Source organism: Falco punctatus (assembly GCF_963210335.1).
Source record: "Falco punctatus genome assembly, chromosome: 13".
Classification (NCBI taxonomy): Eukaryota; Metazoa; Chordata; class Aves; order Falconiformes; family Falconidae; genus Falco; species Falco punctatus.
The window spans coordinates 18576427-18598655 of NC_137593.1; the positions used below are offsets into that span (position 1 = coordinate 18576427).

Below are 22229 nucleotides of genomic sequence, written 5' to 3' on the forward strand. Positions count from 1 at the left end.
TAAATGGGTACAGAAAGAAGGAAGATAAATAAGCATAAGGCCTAGGAAAAAAAGTGATTTAAGGTGACTAACGCAGGTGCATAAGGTTTTATAGAAATGTACATTAACTTTGTAGTCTTGCACAAGCAGTAATACTTTCTACTTGTTCTGCAGCAAGAACTACTTTTGATCCCATGATGTAAATTAAAATGGTGACAGAGAAACAAACTATTTAATGGTAATGAGAGACAAGCAAAGGGTAGAAAGATTAGGCTGGATATTGCTTTTGGCTTTGATGGATGCAGAGTCATTTCTGTGAAGTAAGCTTTGCACCCAATGTGCGTAGTCATTGAGGCAGTTATGGAGTTATCGATAACAAGATTCGCATCAAATACAATTAATTTGCCCGAGACTTCAAATTTCTGAAGCTGCAGTGTCGAGTGACTTCAACTCTTCGGAGCCTGAGTCACAGTGAAAACCTGATAGCGGCTTGTCAGCACATGAATCAGAATTATATTGTACAAGTTGTCTTGAGAGGCACAGACATACTGGCCTCAGGTGTCAGTTATGAAAGTTTTCTTTTCGTAAATAATTGCAGTGAAATGACCAAAGCCACAATCTTCCCAAAGAATTCACACAAGCATCCTCATTTCACACAAGTCCTACCAAACCTAGATCCTAAAAGCATTCCTAGGATCTCCAAAATTTTAAGGCAGTTTGTTTAATTATTAGCTAAAGGGTAATCTCATGTAACATCTCAGAACATTTACTCAGAAGTCATCATTTTACAGCTTTTTTTTTTTTGTCTTTCTTAAAAAAAAACCAACACGAAATGGTACTTAACTCTACTGAGATTACAAGACTCAGCAAACTGCAAGTTTAAAGAACAAAGAGGTCAGTAATTAGGGGTCCTTACAGACAGGAGATATATATATATAGATCTTTCTCACATGAAGTCCAAGAGTTCTTAGCCTTCACATTAGCATAAATAATTCAAGTGAAAATAAATGCAATGTCCTTTTTGATACCAGCTTTGCAGATCAGCATTTTGATAACCATCAAAACAAATGGTCTTGTCATACAGACTGAAAAAACAGTGGCTACACTGCTAGAACCTGCTGGAAAATGCATTGTACACCATCCTAATATAAGTGAAAAATATGTGAATGTTGCTGGCCAATGAGACAAAGCTCACAGAAAACTCAGAGAAAACAGACAAACTATGGCACAGTGCCACTCCTTTCATATTTTCTGTGGGTTAGTTTGCTTTGTCTCAGATGCAGGGAGGAAACCAATATTTTTTCCTAGGGATTTTGCTGACTTCAGCTCCTAAGGGAGCACAACACACGGCTGTTTCTGTGAAACAGACACCATTCCAGTGAGTGATGCCTTGGAGTTGCTGTATTTGGTTATTGTGCTATGGGGAAATTACAGTGATCTAAACTATCTTTCTAAAGCCAGGAGACTCTGACATTGGTCTAATAAAAGTTTAGAACAACTGAATTGTTTTTCTACTTTTGCACAGATGAAATTAGGATGAGAATAAGGCTCAGAATTCCAAAACTGCCATCCCATTACAGAGTTATTGCTGAGAGCAGAAATAAATGAGGTCAGACACTCCATTAAATCCTTTAAAACAACTGTCATAGTAATCATAGTTGCTGTAAAATTTCACAGCCCTCTTCACAAACTGTAGCTTCACAGTTCTACATTTAAAAAGTGGATGAGGTGTTCAGCACCCTAATAGCGTACAAGAAACAACACACGTTCTGAGAGCAAAGAATACCTGCCCAAAACAGAGAGGGGAAAGAATGTGGAAATAAATGCCAAGCCTTTCATTTCTCAAAGGATAATGCCAAATAATTACAACATCACTGCTTTAATGTAAGATGCGTGATAGTCGCATTGGGCACGAGGGGCAAGGGAAGAGACAAGGAAGCACAGTCCGAGACATACTGATTTAAAAGTCACATCGTGAGAGCTTCACACCTGCATCACCAAACCCAGGACGGAGGAGCCAGCGGAGCGCCCTGCCATAGCTGCCTGCCCGCTCCCACCGCGCGGCTCCTGGCAGCAACAGACACTCAGAGCGAACAAGATCATGTCGGCGTGTCGCTGGGGAAAGCTTCAAGTGCCAGGAACAGCACAGTTTGAACTTGCCTCTCCCGCTGTGGAAATAGAGTTGCTGCTGCAGCTCTTTGCTGGTGAGGACGGCATCCTCATCAGTGCTTCAGCTGTTTTTGTTGACAGAACCACTGTTGGACAGAACACGGATACATCCCGCACGGCCTCAGGCTCAGGCATTTAAACTATGTTTTTCCTTTGCACCCAGGAACTGGCTGCTCTGAATTATTTTCTCCTGCAATCTCTCCTGGGACTAATTGTCATCTTCACATCTGTTTGTAGGAAATTAAGGGTGGGTTTTATGGGCAGGTTGGAGTGCAGTCCCAAACCAGTTATTTCCTCTAACTCCCTCCTGGGCTGTCTGAATCAGCACCTTGCATGTCTAAGTAGACTTGATGGTGTGACAGAAGACAGAGAGATGGATGAGAGGATGGAGAAAGCACAGACCTGGGATGTAAAGACCCTATAAACTCAGTCTCCAGGCAGCATTTACATACTGACATACCAGCCAGGACAGCACAGGTTGCAGTGAGCTCTGCACAGTTCCCCTGCAGGTTCAAATGCATCCACAGAAGCTTAGCTGGTGCTGAGGTGCTGGCACCAGACCCTGCCTGCTGGTGGCACCTGGGCCAAGGCTGGGCAGGATCAGCTGCACGGGTGCAGGTGCCATCTGAAGTTGTCCTGCCCCCATGGTGGCATTTGATACTGTCTTTAACTGCACAGTCATAGCCCCAAAAATATGGAAACTATAGACAATAATGTATTTCTTTGCTTGTCATTCAGCTGCTTGCCAGCATCAGTACTCTTAAAAAAAAAAAAAAAAGTTGCTTTACTCTTCCAAAGTGAGAGAACAGTATTATGCTTTTAGCAGTTCCCTGAGGCCATCTGTCAATGAGTAAAATGTATTGTGTGTATAGTACATTATATCCTTAAGTGCTTTGTAAACAAGTTATTTCTTAACATGTAGCTCTTTTAAGAAGTAATAGTCTTAGTTTGCAGATAGTGGACACTGAGGTGTCTGTAATTCCTACACTGACTACACAGTAGATTTCAGGACTGGAAACTGCTGATCTAGAGAATTTACTCTATACACATCTTCCCAGCCACAGAAATTACCATGCAAAATAGGGAAGAAAAAAAAAAAAAAAGTTTCTCCTATTTGTTTTTTAGATGAGTCTGGAAAGCAGACTTCTTTGCGATCAAAGTTCATCAAGTTAGTGATGATAATCTGCCTGGTACTAGAGTAGTAGAAATCCTTGGAGAATGTTATGAAGAGAGGCTTGGGGGTCAGAAATGGATTCATGTTACTCCTGTACAAGAATGCACATAGTAGAAGAGTTGCTATTTGCAACGTGGTTGTGTATTAAATGGTTCCTGGATATGTAGCAAGCAGCTTTCCGCCGCTACTGAGATTCTAGCTTGGAGTGCAGTGGTACATGTTCATCAAAGGGAGCAGATTGTTCTCATTTGAGTAAACGGGATTTCTACACTGGAAACACTACTGAACCTAAAGTTGTGGGTGATTGTCTCACTGTGTAAAGACAGAATTTGGGTGGTGGTCTTTAAACTTTTTGTATTACATAACACCATTTAATTTTAGTTGCTTTCTGCCCCCAAAATAATTATTTCCTAAGTCAGCAGAACAGGCAGCATCTTGGCATTTCTGCGTGGTTTCCGGACAGTAGCTGACAGTAACTCCGTATGAGTGGAGAGCAGACACATTTTGGAAAAGAAAAAATGTTTTTAGGAAGACAAGGATGTAAGATGTAAAGGAGAAGTGTATGGGAAACAACTGATATTTAAAGATACTACGATTAGGACAAGGCTAGGTTCTACTTAAATTAACCTTCATCTGGTCCAAGGGGGGAAAGTCGGAATTAAATTGAGGTTAACAAATGCTGACCTGAACTTGGCTTTTTCTTCATAACCTGTGCAATATTTCCCTCCTACAGTTTATGAACTATATAGTGTTTTGCCTTGTTTTGACGGAGGTGTCTGATGATTACTAGAAGTTCATCAAGCAATGCAAGCTAACGAGAGCTTAAATTTTGTATCATGTAAGCAGAAAACAGTGAGAGAGTTTTCAGATGGATCTTTCTGAGCACCTCTAGTGAAGTATCCCCAAGAAAAATATCCTCACAGTGAACTCCCTGGAAAGTAAAGTAGTGCAGAGCCTGCAAGGGTGGAGCTGTAGAGTTAATTTATGATTACAGTAACCATCTCATCCCACCTCCTGCCCAAAGCACAGCTAATCTCAAAGCAAACAGCGAAACGGAAAGAGTAAATTAATTCTTCAGTGTCTTTCACCAGTGCAAAACTATTTTTGTTTAAAAATTGTCTATAATTAAAACTGCAAAATCCACAGAACAGGAAAACACTAAGAGCCTGCATTGGTGGTGGATAAATCAATGTCAATGGAATTTGAAAAGTGTATTTGGAAACTGGATATAGTATCGCCATAGGTTTTATAATATAAGTTCTTTGGGTCCTTAGAAGGACTTTTAATACATATATATGTATATAATGTGTATACATATAAAGATATAATATATCTTATAAGTTCAATGGGGTTTAGAAGATTAAAAAAATCTTCTAAAAAAGATGAAACAAAGAGAATATGACTTTAAATAGTAGATATTCCTGCTTGTACTATTATTTCTTCTAGTGAGGCATCACTAAGTTACACACCATCCACGCCACATGAAACAGAGATGGTGATTTTTGGGCTGCTCAGAGAGGGCATACCTTTAGGATGGTACTGAGTGTCACTGGTGGGAGTGCGGCGTATAGCACAGCAAAGGCATGCGCCATTGTACCAACGTGTAGGTAGCAAATGACAAAACAAGGTTTACCAGAGAGCTGAGTGTTTGGCTGGAATGCACGTGCGACACGACTGCCCCCACGCAGCTTTTTCACAAAGCTTTCACACCGAATGCAGCCCAATACTAGACCTTACCGCTCTGGCATGGGGGCTTGGAAACAAAGCTCTTAAGAACAGCCCTGCCTTCAGTAGTGAACATGCTTGAGAGGACCAGAAACTGGCCCCGTACCTTCCAGCACTCCCACCCTGATCACCAAAGCAATGGTCCCCTGAGCAAACGCACCGCTGTGCACCTGCGGACTCACGAGCACATATCACTGTGGGTGCTGGGCAGGTACATGTGCCAATCAAGAGCGTAATTTTCTAATCCTTTGTAATAACTACCCATTGCTGCTAAGCAAAATGCCTATACGTAAAACCCCAGTGGAAAGCAAGACAAATTTTTGTCTGTATAATTAACTGTAACATGGTTAGGACATTACGTAACTCCCACATTATGTTGCTAGAGGGTATTTGCAATACTTCATAGCTCAGAAATTTTTATAACTATGTCTTAAAAGTTAGTCAGCCACAAAATGCATATGACAGTGGCATGTCCTGCTTGTTGACATTGTCAAGCAAAGAAATATTTTTTCCGATAATTGTAAAAATGTTGGACAATGTGTTTTTAAGTTCATATAAAGGTGCCATTAAACTATTTAAAGGGCAAAAAGCTTGCTTTTTCACTGGGGTTCTTTTGGTTTACAATGGGAGGTCTGGCTGGATCTTTCCATCTGCTGTGCTGGCTGTTACTGCAGATGGTCATAATCTGTACATATGGTATGTGCATATATAAACCGAAATCACTGTTGTCTTGGGGTAAAAGCAGGCATCTAACAGGAGCTTGGATGCCTAACAAGAATATTGTGAAGGGGATAATTTAGAGCATTTTATTTTTCTAGGGGAAATTAACACAGAAGTAGGGAAAGAAGCATTTACTGTTTACTGGAAAAGAAATTAAAAACAAAACCGCTCAGCTCTTCAAAGGTAAATTCTGGACCTTCAGTGTATTTGGAATCACGTATTGGCTCAGCTCAGCCCTGAATCTGTGCCAGGTTTTGGTTTAAATCAAGACAACTCTAAACTCTCACAGACTTCTAAATATTATCCACAGTGCTCAGAAGTAGGACAGTCAGCCTAGCTTTGGAGTCCCTGCTTCTAATGCAGAAATAAAGCTGGAGTACGGATTTTCTTATTCCTGACAATTAGAAAATAGCCTTCCAGTCATGTAAAAAAAAGTAAAATTCTTCAGAAATGAAATGGTCTTTAGATCTGAAATTTCTGTTTAAGTCAATCTACCATTAAATGGTTGCTGAAACTCATAATGATCCAAGAAGGGGAAAAATAATTTTATTATTAAAAGTAATAATTTTAACTTTTTAAAAGTAAAACTTTTTTTTTTTTTTTTTTTTACTTTTAAAGGCAAACTTACTAGATAATAAACTATTCTGCCACCTATTGGAGTGCCTGGTTAGCACTGCTGAAAACTTGAATATTGGCTCATGAACCAAGATTAAAAAAAATTATTTCCATAAAGTCTTAAACTTCTATTTCATAAGTTTGGGAAATTAAGAGAAATACTACAATAGTTACGTGATGTGGAGAAAACTCTAAAAGCAAGTCACAATTGCACTTATGAAACATTTGGCAACAAATGCCTGAAAAGAAGAAATCATCGGAAAAATGAGACATGAAGAGTTTATCTGATGTACAATCAAATGCATTTTTATCATTCCCTTTATCTTTTCCAATACCCTCTGTATTACAGTTTCTTGCAAAATTTGCCCATTCATCAGATGAGCTAATTGTCAGAGCAGATAAAGTCGTGATTCTTACTTTTGTTCCTTTTTTCTCCTTTCTTAACATCTACCCTGCTGTTCTCTTTGCTGACCTTTATACCTTTCTTGTACTGGGAAAAGGCTTCCCAGATTCAGCTACAAGACTAGAAATGGAACACATATTGACTTTAAAAGGGTTGCTGCCATTCAAATATGACTTTCTAAGCTACTGTTTCTTTTTCTCTCCTATTACAGGTTTGTTTTGTGAATTTAGATGCAAACAGAGACAACTGCAGCTATGAGCAAGTGAAACAGGTAACAATTTAGGTCTTAATTGCATGCACAGCAGGTCTACTCAGGTAGCCAGGACTCTCCAATACAAACCCAGGACAAAATTCTACAGAAAAATCAAAGCCAGCCCTAGGTTTTTAACCCTTACAGAGTGCAATACATCAGGAATCTGAAATTATCTCAACACCAAGGCCATATATTATGGCTTTTCTTACTCCCATCCCAGAAACATCTGTTTGTTGCAGCCTGTGAATTCACAGCCATTACCATGTGAGTGGACTTCTTGCTTAGCCTTCAGTCTTACCAGAGAAGTGAACACAGATTTATCATACGTCCCATTTTTCATTTTGCTATAATACTACATAAAAATAATTTCTGATGTCACTTTTTTCTCCTGCCAAAAAGCCTTTAAGATTTTCTACTCATTTAGGTCTTGTTTGGCTAACCAGTTTTAGTCAAGTTCGATTGATTTTGTGGTCTTGAATAGTGGTCTAGATAAAACAGAACTAAAGGTATGTTTTACCTCTTTAACTGAAAGTTTGGAGGGTAGAAAAAAGGGATTTAAAAGAAAAAAAAAAACCCACCTCAGTTCTTTTACAAACACCAATACAAACTACATCGTGATATGCTGTTTAAATTACATACCATTCCAAAAAGCCCTCAGATCTGAGGAAGTCATATTTTAAAGATATGACCTAGTGTCACTTTTGAGTTTATATCTTCCTTTATCAGTTCGTTTTCATCATCCTTGCTTGGTGCCTACGACTGACGCAGCGATATGTGGTAGGTGACCAAAGGTAGGATCTCCTGACAGTATCCAGGGTGTTCCTCAGTAAAGTGTTACGGTTTGCTGAAACTACTTTTAGCTCACGGGCTAAATGCTGGGGCCTTTTTGCCTCCCGCGAGTTATTTATTAGCAGGAACTGGTTTTCTGTGCTGTTTTCTGGATCCTGTATCCATGAAAATTCAAATGTCAAAAATAAATACGCTTCTTGCAGCAAAATGTTTTTTCTGTTGAATCAGCAGGTTAACTGTGCAGAACAGACTGAGAGCTTTAACTTTACTGAATCCACACAAGCACTGGTGGGTTTCTAATAAGGTTTTATTGTTGTTTACAGTCTTTATTAAGGAACAAAAGCTATAGGAAATCATAAGGAAATAGCAAAAGTTTTTTCCCCTCAGTCTTAGAGCTGGATATCTGTAAAAGCCAACTTGCCTGAACTTTATACAGCTGCCCTTTACAATGGCTGGAGATGATTTTACTCCCTCGCAAGCACAGATCACCTTTGAAAGCACTACCCGCATTGCCCCCGGCTGGCACTGCCCTCATTGCCCCCCCCGCTAGCATTGCTCACCATGCCCCCGGCTGGCACTGCCCACCAGGCAGGTGGGGGGACCCACAACAGAGGCTGCAGGGCTTGGCTGCATTTCAGCCAGGTACCCTCTGGTGCAGACCCAACGGGTGTACGAGCCGTGGCTGGAAGATGATGCTCCTTAGCTCTCAGCGTAGCTAGCACAGGTGCTGTGCATTCTTCCCTAAGAGGAAACTCGCACATCGCAGTTTCTGTGTACAACGTGCAGTGTGAGCGGGGTGGGCTCTGTACAACACACTGATGTGGTGAAAGCATTACCATAGAAGAATTTTAAAGATGTCAGCATAGCTGTTGTTCATATGAAATATGTAACTGTTTACTAATTGGCAGTTAGGATGTTGCATTACCTGTTAAACCTTTGTGGCAAAAAATAATAATCTTTCTGGACTTTTCATTTTTTATTCTGAACAAAAGGTAAGGAACTAAAGTAAAAGGTGTACAAAATGCCATGATTTCCTACCTAAGAAATCTGATAAAATGTGGCAATTTAGGCAGTAGAAAAATAGAGATACGTAAAGAAATGTGTGTGAGAATAGAAAGGTTATAATTTGAAAAAAGAAAATGACGAGAACTTTTTTGTACTATACTGAAATGTCAAACTGAATTGAAGCACCAAATTTAGTTATGTCAAACATAAATACTTAGCTTCATCTGAAGATCAGTCAACTGAAAAGTGAATTGTTTCCCAAAATTGAATTAGATTTGCTAAGCCAGAAAGTTTTATGGTATCTAATTCAGTCTGAGGAAAAATAACAGCACCACAAGCTTATTTTTTGAAGATTAAAAAGCAACAGTGAAGTATCGTTGAATTGCATAGTAAATAAGGCATAAGGCTAGGTGCCCCAGATCTGCATTCCCCTAATGGCTTTACCATTTGATGGGCTGGGTTAGTGCATAAAATCGAGGTGGCATTTACTCACTCTGTAAGGGGTCATCCTCGATTCCCTGTTCACAAAGCAAGCACACAGAGATCCCTGGTAGAAAAGGATTGCAAGTGCTCGCAGGGTAGGTGTTGTCCTTTTGGTCTGGCCTTTGAACACAAATGAGCGCAGATGCCTCCTGCACACACTGGGGATGCCTAGCAGTGTCACCATACTAATCTCCTCTGTTACACAGCATCACCAATTGACTATTACCACTTTTGCCTCTAGCAAATACATAACAGACTGAAAATGATTGTATCATTACAAATGAAAGGTCATGAGGGTATTCAGTGGAACAGCAAAGAAATGCATATTTCATCTGTGTATTAAAGACTTCCATTATTCCAGCTTTAGCATTGCATCAATTTGATCAGCTGTTTCCAGCTAACTTTCCCTTCGGTTTCTTGCCTGTCATACGCCTGGAGAGAAACGGGAAGATTGGCCCTGTGCTCATTACCATACTTAGTGCATCGTTTTTGTTTTAGACAATTACAAGCACAGGGTTCTCAGTCTCTTAGGAACTCACTTGTAATCGGAAGGGCAAGCATTTAGATGAACAGATACAATCGAGCTGCTTAGCATATGACAATGTAAGGGATGACAGATTGTCCTGCTGGACACTTGTGCAGAAATTTATACTGTTCCCGTTGTCTTGCCTGGTGGCTCAAAAGAAAGAACATGCATTTGAATGCTGGCAGCTCTATTTTTAATCAATCCGTTCAAGTAAGCTTTCTAAAGGGCTGCCTGTAAGTGTTATTTCATTTTGCTACTTATGAATGTAACTGTGCAACTCAGATTTCATTACCTGAGAGCAAAATCTATCTTTCATACTACAGAGGTTGATCAGCATCTCTCCAAATCTCCCCAAACTCATCAGTTCAATGAACGTACAGCCACCAAAGGAAAATGAAATAGTCCTGCTGAGTGGATTAGCATCAGGAAACCTTCAGGCCGATTATGAAGTTCCCCAGGTAGGAATCAAATTTAATCAAATCCAGGTAGGAATCAAATCTTTAAAATCACATCACACCTGCGAAGGATGGAATTGGAAAAGAGGAAGAAAGGAAGCTGAAAGCCAAGACCTTGCACCAGTTTAAGAGATGAGTGGGAATCTGCAAACACAAAAAGTAAATCTGTCTGATAAAACTCTGCTAAGTGTGTGTGGTGGGGGGGTGGCACAAAGATAGGGCCGAGATCCTGCTATTCCCTCTTGATACAGTGCGTGTCTGGATTGCAGCCGATAGTGCTTTAAGCCATATTAGTGGCTGATCCTTCAAGGGAAAGCAAACACTGCTGGCAGACGTGATCCATAAGCCCAGATTTCAAGAGTAGCAGGAGTCAGAAGGGTGGCACAGAGGGGAGAGAGGAAAGATGTAACGCTATTTCCGTTCATATAGCTAGATCAGGGCAGCTCCTGCAGACTCCCTTTCAAGTGAAGGCTTGTTATTTCCCACTTTTACTCCCAATCCATCTTCTCCCACGTGTGCACCTTGGAAAAGAGCTAACGCTAGGACCTGAAGATCCTAGAGGCTTCTGTAAGCTTCTGTAACATGACAATGGAAAACGCCAAGCTACATTAACCATATCAGAGCTGATACACCATTTAGCTTGTGTCAACTTAAAAAGTAATTAATGCATTAATTAAAACTTAACATTTAAAAGGAGCTAAAGGCAAAGTTCTCATGCTAACTCCTTCACTGCCATTATTGCCAATGAAATGTTCCCTATCTGTGATCTGGAGGCCAAGAATTCCCCTTAATGGCACCGCATAGAGGAAGGAAGCAAACAATAACATTTGCTTAAAGGCATTTTAATACACAAGTTTCAGAAGCTTAACTCCTTATTGTAATAAAAAGCTTTTTCTTCCTTTCCATTGTTGTCATACTTTATGCCTGTTCATTTCTGTGTAAAGAGAAAGAGAACGAAAAATGCTTTAGTATTTTTCTGCCTCATTCAGATTTCATTTGGCCAAGCATAAACTGGGAACAACTTCATTAAAACTGCAAGTTATCCTGGAGTCCAAAACTGTCTCAGCAAACTTAAAATGTAAACAGGTATCTCCAGTTTTATCTGCTGCCAAAAAACAAAACAAAAAAAAAAAAAAGACAGAAAGTTCCCCCCCCCCCAAAAAAAAAAAATTAACTTGTGTATGAAGTTTTTACGAAGCAGGCCCTGAAACAGCTGTATTGCAAATATCATTGAATTTTATGTTATACCAATAAGCTGATCCTTCAAGAGAGAAATTGCCTGGCTATTGAGCTTTCTTGCCACTTGTGACTAATGGCTGACTTCAGAAAAATTTTAAAAAATAAGAGTACAAGCCTGTGGCAGGAGCAATGGAGCTCCAGACCCCATTTCCCTGGGCAGCAGCACTGCAATGCACACAAGGGTGTTTCGGGGACTCAACAAGATGGCTCAGGTACCCCAGTAACGCCCATCACCGAACAACTGTGGCCAGTGAGACTGGCAGCCTTCTCAAAGAGGGTGCAGGCAAGAGGCAAAGAGAACCAAGCTGAATTTCTGCTTTATGAGTAAAGCTTTGCATTGAGACTGGGTGAGATTTATTGACCAGGTAGAGCACATGCTGTGTTCATCCTTAGGTTTCTTTGACTTTCCAGAGAATATCATTAGTAAGGAGCCTCGCACAGTTTTCATACAAGGATTTTTATTCCGTCCCCCCTCAGCCCTTTTCACAAGTACAGCCCTGCAAACAGCGGGCTGGAGAAACAGCAGGGGAATGTTTGATCTAAGGCTGCATCTGGTTTTGATAACGTTTTTCACAATATGGTGTATGTTCAAGTCTGAGTCAGCAACAGTTTATCTGCAGCTAGTTCAAAAAATGTATGTTTTCTGGTTTACTTTTAACACTCTAATTTACCTGGTTTTCTGTTCAGACACATTTTTAGGTGGAAAGGAAGACCACACTAATGAAATGTGCTATTCCAACATAATACTCATCCCATTGCCTTTATTACTAGATATTTGCTTTGCATTCACACTCAAAAGGTCTAGGATGGGGTTGCATTATGCTAGATACTGTGCAAGTGCACAGGGGGTCCGGGGCATCTTCTGCAGAGCTTAAAATCGACTGCCTTAACCCAGAGCAGGTTCCGCTCAAGCTGGCTCCTTCCTGGGGCCCTGGAGTTAAAGCACAAGATCACAAGCTGCAAAGCTTGGCTTGGCTTCAGAGCGCATCCATACCACAAACACAGTCCCCTGCAGAGATACCAACTTAGCTCTGTGGTTGTATAAATACCCAGCAGTTTTAATATCAATAAAATGAGGATAAAAGGAGTTCCTTTCTCTCGGTTTCTGTCCAACTTTCAACTTAATTGTACAGCTTCTCTGGGTAAGACAGTTTTATATAAAAGCTCAGCACGGTGCACAGTGGAGCCCCATTTCGAGTGGGAAGTTACACTGGTCTGAAATAACGGGGCTTTGGGCAAAAATAGGTACGAGGGGAAGAAGGGCAAAGAAACAAAACACAGCACTACTTTAAAGCAGTCTGTAGAAGCATTTAAAGGTGACCTGCTCCTCACAATCTCGCCAGCCAGTCCTTGCAGGGCTACCTTCAAACAAGCATTGCAACAGAAATTATCCTGAAAAGGAATTTGTGCCCACAAACAATTCCCTCGAGAGACAGGTAATGCCGGGTGGTGTGAGGTTATTAATAACAGTATGTCAGATGGCTGGCTCTGACACGGATACACGAAGATAAGTCTCTGTCATTAGAACAGGAACTTGATTGAAAACAAACAGCTTGGTAATTTCAACAAAATAAAGATGCCCTTGTGATACCGCTGGGTTCTACTAAAACCTGGTACAACAAAAGCTGTCGGTCCAAGCAGTCTTATTTTAGCATACAGTAACTGCACACTGCATTACAAACACCTAATGACAACTTGTATTGCATCTCTGCAACAGAACATTCCTGAGGTATTTAGAGAGGGAAGCTTAACAAGTTGTTTGGGGTTTTTTTAATTTTTTTTTTTTTTTTTACTTAAATAACTATTTGAGATTCTTTTCTCCTTTAGTGTCCTTGGCTGGCAGATGTCTGCTTGGTTCAGTGTGCAAGGGGGGACAGGAAAAACAGCGCAAGCTGCATCATTTTTGAAATAAACAAGTTTCTGATTGGACTTGAGCTTGTTCAGGAGAGACAGCTGCAGATAGAAGCTCGTATCTTAAAGCCCGAGGATGACACAAACTGCTCAGTGTCCTCAATAGAAGAAGATTTCCTTACAGCATCAGAGCACCTCGAGGATGACAACGAGACTGATGAATATAAAACTGGTGAGAACAATGGGGCTGAGCAGAATTCTGCTGTCGTTCGTCCTGCAAAACTGCCATGGCAATGTGAACAGAAATTGCACTTGATGATAAGTCATGCATATATTTATTTGTAATTTAGACAATAGGCAGCCATTCGTATTTTTACATGGTTGTTCAAAGACAAGGATGCATGGTTGTGCAGTAGTTTTACAGAGCAGTGATGTGTTACACAGTTGCACAGCTGTTTTCTTTTTAAAGTTATGGGTACTCTGCAAAAACTAATTTCTGTTTTTTCTTTCAATAGGTCATGAAAAATTAAGTGTTTCAGAAGCATCTTCAGATGTCAAGAAAAGTAAAGGCAAGGGATTTGAAAATCTCCACTACAGAAAAGCCAGGTTGCCATTCATTCCTGAAGGGAACTGCATTACTAACGACAATGCAGCTACTAGAGCCTCTGAAGCTGTGAATGTTGTGGCTGAAAATGGCATCCTACAACCTGAGGATAAGTCAGACCAGGAAATACTGTGGCAGAAGGAATTAGCTGCAAGAGCTACTTCATCCTTTAGTGCTACCGATTTGACTACTGTCGTTGAAAATTCCTGCTTAGTGCACGTGTTGGAAGAGGAGTCTTCAACCAAAATGGCTAAAGAGGATCTGGGGCCTCTGTGTGACCCAACAGTGAAACACAACAGTAAGGCAGACGGAGAGGATGGCGCAGGTATCCGGCAGATGGATCCTCCCTCACAAAATGAGCAGGCAACTACAGGTCAGTATGCCACAAATTTAGCAGAATCTGTTCTACAAGATGCATTCATTAGACTGTCACAGTCTCAACCCACTTTCAGTGAGGAGGCTGCAGTCAGCGTCTCTGTAGGAAGCTCCTGTAAGTCAGAAGATTTATCTGGTTCCCGGTCGTGGAATGAACTCCCAAAGATCGTCATAGTCCAAAGTCCAGACAGTTCTGAGAACATACCCGACTGGCCAGGGTCTGCCTTCCCCAGCCTGTGCCACTGGACCGAATCAGAAAGTTCTGCTGAAGTTTCAGATCACTTTGAGGAGGAACATTCAAACGGACACGGCCAGAGTGCACTGGAAGTGGCTCTGGCTTGTGCAGCCACTGTTATCGGAACCATTTCCAGTCCCCAGGCTGCAGAGAAATTCAGGCGGGATCAGGAAGCCCCAGACCCTAAAAGCAGAGCAGCTGATAATGAAGAGCTGCACCCAGCACCTTCACAGCTACTTGATGACTGTGCTGCCACAGATTATTCATTTCCATCTGCGCTGTGTGGCATGACTCAGGTAGCAAGTGCTGTAGCTGTCTGTGGTTTGGGGGAAACGAAGGAGGAGAAGTACCCTGCAGCTTCGAGTGGACTTCTGTCTGCTGCCCAGGCTTCTGCAGCCATTACTCTTCACTGTAGCATAGCTATAGGAAGCAGCATGGAGAAGCTAAACGATAGCATTGCGGAGGCACTTCTCAAAGAGGCATCAATAATTTTGACAAAACCCAACACATACAAGAATGTAGGTCATTTTATGGAATCCATAAATGGAAAAATTATTGAAACAGCAGCAAGGCCACTGATTCCACACACTGATGAAGTAATCAGGGATGAACTCGCACAAAACTTATCCAATGTTATTCTACGGCATTCTATGGAAGAGGTTAGGAAGAAGAGACAGCTACACCCCCATTCAGGAAATAGCTCAAGTACACAAGACGTTTTCATGGAGACTGCAAACAAGTTGCTTTTTAACGTAATATATTTCACTTGTAAGAAGATGAACGACATAAGACAAGTTGAAGAATGTTCTCCTCTCTTTTCCGAGGGCACAAAAGCAGAGAAAGTAACAAGAACAGAAGGATGGTCAACACAGGCAACAGCATGTGAAACTTCACACAGCCACCTCGATCAGCCTGCTGTTAAGCCATTTGGTACATGCTACAGCACTAGTGCTAGCAAAGATCTTGGAAATGTCACAAACACTAGGAGAAGTACTATGAAAGATGTAAACAGCAAGGAAAGTGCCACACTGAATTCAGTACCAACAAGCAAAGCTACAGGGCATAACACACTTGTGGCAAAAACATCTCCCAAGAAGAGATACCTGAAAAGAACCGCACGAGACTGTTACAAATCCCCAAATCAGAGTAACAATCATCAGAAGAAGAAAGACTACAGATCATTTTCAGACAAAGAAAATACCTTTGCAAACAACGAATGCAGCCATGGTGTTCAAGAACAGCTGTCTTCCAGTGCCACCCTGAATGCAGAAAACCAGGCCAAGCATAAGTGTGATGCTGTGCTGAACAACGATGTCCAGGTTAGCTTGTCGTTACTGGGAAATCATGTCTTGCTTCCTTCACAGCCTGTGCTGCAGGTGAAACATGCAAGGGACAAATACTGTATAACAGATTTTGCAGAGGAATTGGCAGAAACGGTTGTCTCTATGGCAACAGAAATCGCTGCCATTTGTCTTGAAAACTCAAACGGAAAGCAGCCCTGGTTCTGCGCGTGGAAGAGAGGCAGCGAGTATCTGGTGACCCAGAGTCTGTCATGCAGAACGATGAAAAGGAAAAAGGAGACCCACGCTAATGGTTCGGTTGTTCGGAAGCACAGGGCACCTAGACTTAGTGAGATCAAAAGAAAAACAGATGAGCACCCTGAACTAAAGGAAAGGTTGATGAATCGGGTAGTAGATGAATCTATAAACCTTGAGGATACACCAGACTCGGTCAATATCTTTGCAAACGAAGTGGCTGCCAAGATCATGAACCTCACTGAACTCTCCATGGTGGATAGTATCTGGCAAGGTCCAAACCACCCCAGGAACAGGCTGCACTGTGAAAGATGGAGCCGAGCCAAGGCCTCAAGCTGCGAGAGCATACCAGAGGAGGACTCCGATTCCAAAGCCTCTTTCAATACTCTAGGCCTAATGAACACCTTTGGTCAGCCTGTGAGCCAGACAAGTTCTGTCTCAAAGCAGTCTAGTTGTGAAAGCATTACTGATGAATTTTCAAGATTTATGGTGAACCAGATGGAAAGTGAAGGAAGAGGTTTTGATTTATTACTGGATTACTATGCAGGAAAAAATGCAAACAACATCTTAACTTCTGCTTTGCAACAAGTAGCCAAGAAAAATGGTCATCTTAATGTAAGACCAAGTTGCCCATCCAAACAGTCCAGCACAGAAAGCATAACAGAAGAATTTTATAGGTATATGCTAAGAGAAATAGAAAAGGAAAATAAAGATAATGTATCTTCCCCTCGGAATTCAAAGGACTGGTGTGGCAGTTTGCTACCACCCGCTCTACGACCACCTTTTTGCTTTAGGCAATCATCCATGCCTGACAGCAGATCATCAGGCTCTAGGCTAACAGTTAATGTCCCAGTTAAAGCAAATTCATTAGACGGATTTGCTCACCATCGCCAAGATTCCTTAAGTGTACAGCCAGTCAGTACCGTGGCTTCTTCAGGTCTTTGCAAGTCTGACTCATGCCTGTACCAGAGGTGCAAGACTGACCAGATCACAGATATGTTGATTCACGAGACGTGGGCAAGTTCGATCGAATCCCTGATGCGCAAGAACAAAATCATAGCAGATGAAGTAGATGCTGCCGAGGCAGACCAGTTTCACAGTGATTCCCCACCACATGTGGAGCAATACGCAAACAGACTGGCTGCAAATATTGTTGAAAGCGGTAAAAATTTAATTGTTGTCCAGCAGGATTCCCTCGATTATACAAGCCGAGAACATGTGCTGGAAAGCAAACATCCCCAAAGCGCAACTCAAATTCGGTCAAAACCCAAAAGGGATGGAGTAAGTCTGGGTGAGACAAAAGAGCAGATGAAGAGCCCTGGATACCTCCCTGCAGGTCAGCACAGGGAAGTGCCTTTAATTCAGATAGAAACCGATCAACGAGATGAGCCAGATAAAGACTTAACTTCATGTGGCCCTGCTGGAAAGGAGCACCAAAGCAAAGAAAAACCTCCAGAAGCTTTTGATGGGAAAAACACAGTTTCCAGTGCCCTACCAAATAGGTAAGTAATAAAATAACAAATCAGCACATTGCTTTGGTGTTTGTGTCAATTTCCCAGTAAAAATTACTTCAATAATAGAAGGTAAAGAGAAAAGCACTTTTAATGAAATAAACAGGTTAAGTTCTGACTACAGGTTTCTAATGGCATCAAATCACCCAGTCATCCCTCACAGCACCGATTTCTGGCGCACGCTTACATTGACTACGACGATGCTATGGGTCTAAGATTCACGCCTAATGCTGCACAGACAAGTTTTCTCTCTACAGATGTTTCAGTCTTCCATAGTTGAGACAGGAAAGATGGGCAAAGTTTAAGCTTTCATTTAGCACTGGCTGATACCTCAACTGAAAAATAAATAAATAAAAATCTGTGCTACTGTAAAACAGAAGATAGCAGAATTTGACCTGTAGTTCTCTGCTGTGCTTTGTGTACCTGGAATCCAGATCAGGCTTCCAAGAGCTTGAAGTTCAGTTTTGAGTTTAGAGTCTGGAGCTACAAGTAATAAAAATTCCTTAGTGGAGGAAATAAAATATTAATTAAAAGCACCCCTTACCTCCTATTTTTCAAGACTTCTCTGATAGAATTCAGATAAAGAATAAAAATTAATTTTCTTTTAATTTCATAAAGTTTATACCACAGCTTAGCAGCCTCTCCTTACAGCTGTACTCTTTTTGCTGAGAAATCTGCAACTTGCTTTGGTTAAGGCAAGGTGTAAACCCAGTGTGAGAGTGCAGTGCAAAGGCATAGGACTGCTGTGGATGCTAGGAGGTTAAGAGCAAGGCTCTTTCTCTTCATCTTATCCGTTACTTTAATGGTATGTAAATTGCCAGACGAGTGGAGCATTGCAGCACCCCATTATCTCAGAGTGCTAGAAAGAGTGCAGGTGCTAGTGTTAGAAATTATTTTGTAGCTGATTTTATTCTGAGCAGTGACAAAGCTCTGCTTGAAGTGAGAAAGCATATACTTTCCTGTGTATGGTAGCAATTAGGTGAATAATTATTGGTGTTGCTGTTCTTTCATACTTTCCCCCACTAACCTTCCCTTTTCTTCAAAGGCAACCTGCTTTAAATACGATACGTTCAGAAATCTACCTATTTAGAATCTTGACTGTTTGAAAATGAAGTTATTTTGGTAGTTTACGAGCCCTTTAATAACAACTTTGCCTTTGAAGCAGAGTTCCAGAAGTGGCTATGGGAGGTTTAAAGCAATAGGATTGACAGGGCAGGATTAGTGACCAGAGGCTACACCTACACGAGCATTTTGGGTCAGTGATGCAGTGCAGTTCTGAATCAGCCCGTCTCCATTTCCACACATCAGCTCCGTTCGCAGCGTGCGATACAGATTTCTTTTAAAGGGATGTCAACTAGAAGCCATACAAGTGGGTACCAGATGTGCTTGTACCCCGACAGGGAAAGCAAAGCTTCCAGTGGTTCTTCACATGGATGTGAGCCATTTGCAGCACAGCTGTCTGGACCAAGTCTAGGCTGAAGTAAGAACCTAAAAATATATATAACGTAGATGTAAAAGCATCAGCACCAATTGCTTTGATCCACTCCTACCCAATGAAATTACTTGCGAGTGTAGATACAGGCACATAGGACTCAAGGCAAAACATTCAAGCAAACATACAGTCAGTTACAGGGAAAAAATAAAAATAAAAAAGCCATGCCCATGCAGGCCTGGGGAAGAGGTCTTCAGCAAGAAAAAAAAAAGTTTTTTCTTGTATGTAGGCAGTGCAATAGGCCCAGTCCTGTCAGTTACACAGAAACCATTCCAACTGGCTGTTCAGAAGTAGGGAGCTGTCAGTGCACAGCATCGCTGGTCTGATATGTAATTGCATAACAAATCAAACAAACCCCAACACTCCAAGAAACAGCACTCACAAAAACCTCTCATATTTGGGACCACGTATTAAGTGTTACCTCCCCTGTATTAAAAACCTGAATAACACCACTGCCCTGCGACTCGGCTGCTCAGGGCCTTCATGTTACTACAGATTGTGAGTTTGGCACCTGAGGGGTCGGGGATGACAGGCGCAGCCAGCTGGCAGATGCTGAGTGCCTGGCAGAGCAGAGGTCCTCAGGCAAACACATCCTGCTCCCCCCGTGCAGCAGGCTCCTCTCCCTCTAGCATCCCGCATTAATGCAGCAACTTCTCAGCCATCCTGAGAGTCAGAACACGGCAAAAGGAGATATCCACAACGATACTGCCTCAGTATATTCTTAACCAAATTAATTACTTGGGAGCAATAGAATTTTGGGAGCGATCCCTTGCTCTAACTGAAGACAGGATGCCACAGCCATGACTGTAGATAAAAGTCTGAAGGCGAGAACTTCTCTAGTGGGATCCTGCAGAAGGCTGCCAGTACACATGACACTGTTTTAATCACAACGTTGCAAACGCAGACCATCCAGTAAATAGAACTACAGTTTTGCTTTAATTTTTATTCTGGTACTGCAGTGATATGTAACTAATTCTTTCTTGTCATCAAAAAAAAAAAAAGGGGGTGGGGTATTATATACTTTTCTGCCTGCGTATCAAAAGCCCTACAGTAACTCACAAACTCCCGTTTGGCTCTGAAAAGTGACCATAAATGAAGTTTTTACTTTTCATTTGTGTGTCCATTTGTGGAAGCGTGTGCCTCTGCATATTTGTGTGTGACATGTTCAGTATGCAGAATTATAAAGCATTTTTTCCTTTAACCCTGTATTTTCTAAACTCCCTCTGGGCTCCATATTCAGTCTGGTTTCTGACTACCTGCTGCACTCCTACCTAGAAAAAGAATTCTTCATCCTTCCCCAACCTAAGCAGCAAGGGTCCTAAGGAATGCAGAGGGCTAACAGTCCTTAGTGATTCAGAACCCACAATACTTTCCTACTTTTACTTCCAGACCTCTTTTGGATCTACAGGGCCAACAGGGTAGAAAACCCTGGCAAGAAATGTATTCATCCATTACTGGGACAGGGATTTAGCACCAATCTATATTTCCAAGAAACACCGTCATTCTGCACTAACCATGTAACCATAATACCACATGCCTCAAGTGCATTAAGCAACAGGCCTATGCAGTCAGCGTTCGCTTTGTTCATGTAAAATCTTTTTGTACAAGTTAAAGCTTTTCTCTGCATATTTCAGCATAAGGCTTACTTTGTTTTGTGTTTGGTTATAGCCATCATAAGATCCTTTTTTAAGAGCACCTCAGTATGCTCAGCTGGGCTTCGTGTATAAATTATGCACTTGTCCAGTCTCCTGCATCTGTATAATTTTGCAGCTTGGTTGACTCTAATGAGCAGCATTGCTTGAAAACCGGTGGCACTGTTTTATTTGTCTAATTAAAATATCAATGTGCCTTCCTTATCACCTTACTAGCAACAGCCCTCAGAGCAGACCCGATGCTGAAATCATGGGAGAGACAAAAACAGCTGAAGAATTTCCAAACCATCTCAGCAGCAGTGAAGAAAGCACTGGCAGCTGGTCCCAGCTAGCTAACGATGAGGACAATCCTGATGACACAAGTAGCTACTTACAACTCAGCGAGCGATCCCTGAGGTACCCTTATTGTCTCCTCTCAGTATACAATATGGTCTAATCAGACAAGTCAACGACTTGACTACCATGCACCAGGAATGAGGGTCAACCACTTGAGATTTATTCAGAATCTGTAAAGAAAGCCTAATGACAATGTTAATTTCTTTATTTTTTAAAAAGGGGGGGTAAAGTTAGCCACATTCTGGTTCTCAGCCAGGTCTTTTTATTGTTGTTGAGCAGCTAGATTCAGACAAAGGAAAATCTTCCTGGCACCACTCAAGTGCCTCAGTCCTACAATGAAAGGGACATTGGACAAGCTAATTGGTATGGTCTTTCCTTTGATTTATTTGCATAATGGTTTTCTTGGCATCTCCTTAGCAGAGATGGATGAGACTGCTCTTCCCACCAGGTATCTGTGCACTGAGAGCAGAGACAGAGCCCTGATCTGCTTAGACTGGCACAGGGGAGCAGATTAACGGAGGGTGACCAAGTTCCCTTGCGTAGGCGTAAACTCCAGAGCTCCCATTGCAATGCGCGGCTTTTTATTGCTATTCAAGTCAGGACACGTATTTAAAAATGTTACCTAGCCGTTCGAGTTTATATAAAGTTATGTTAGTTTGACTTCAGCCCTTTCATGACTTCAAGATGAGCAAGGGTTTTTTTCTTCACGTGCTTTTAGATTAGATTTTAAAACATTGTCAAGTAATTACAACTTTCTCTTGGGTATTAAGACAAAAAGGAGGGAAGACAGTATGGTAGTAAAGTAGGAAAGAGAAGGAGTCTCTGTCAGAGAGCACTGTAGGCTAGCTGAAAAAATACTGAACAAAACTAGTCTGTCAGTGTGGGTGAACATTCATCCCATTATTATAGTATCAACCTTTAACAAAGTCCTTGGTCTCAGAGCTAATGTATTGTGCCTTTTGGCTCTGCATTGAAACAGAAATTGCTACAGCAAGTCTGAATGCATGGCGTGCTGACACTGACTCAGAAAAACCCGATGGGGAAAGGAACTGTCTAATCAATCCTTCTAATGTAAGAAAAAAATTCTATTAGTTGCTTTTCCC

The 22229-nt window shown here is 41.4% G+C and overlaps 1 protein-coding gene across 4 annotated transcripts in view; it reads left to right on the top strand.

Annotated features, from left to right (window-relative positions):
- SPHKAP (SPHK1 interactor, AKAP domain containing) overlaps positions 1 to 22229 on the top strand; it is a 60173-nt gene that overhangs the window by 31339 nt on the left and 6605 nt on the right. For all 4 annotated transcript variants that reach the window (XR_013931687.1, XM_080409511.1, XM_080409512.1 and 1 more), the window contains exons 3-7: positions 6997 to 7056; positions 10165 to 10299; positions 13363 to 13618; positions 13902 to 17637; positions 21007 to 21186. Coding sequence is in view for 3 of the 4 variants with exons in the window: in XM_080409511.1 (XP_080265637.1) it covers positions 6997 to 7056; positions 10165 to 10299; positions 13363 to 13618; positions 13902 to 17637; positions 21007 to 21186 (4367 nt within the window). In the remaining variant the exon portion in view is untranslated. The remainder of the gene's footprint in view (positions 1 to 6996; positions 7057 to 10164; positions 10300 to 13362; positions 13619 to 13901; positions 17638 to 21006; positions 21187 to 22229) is intronic.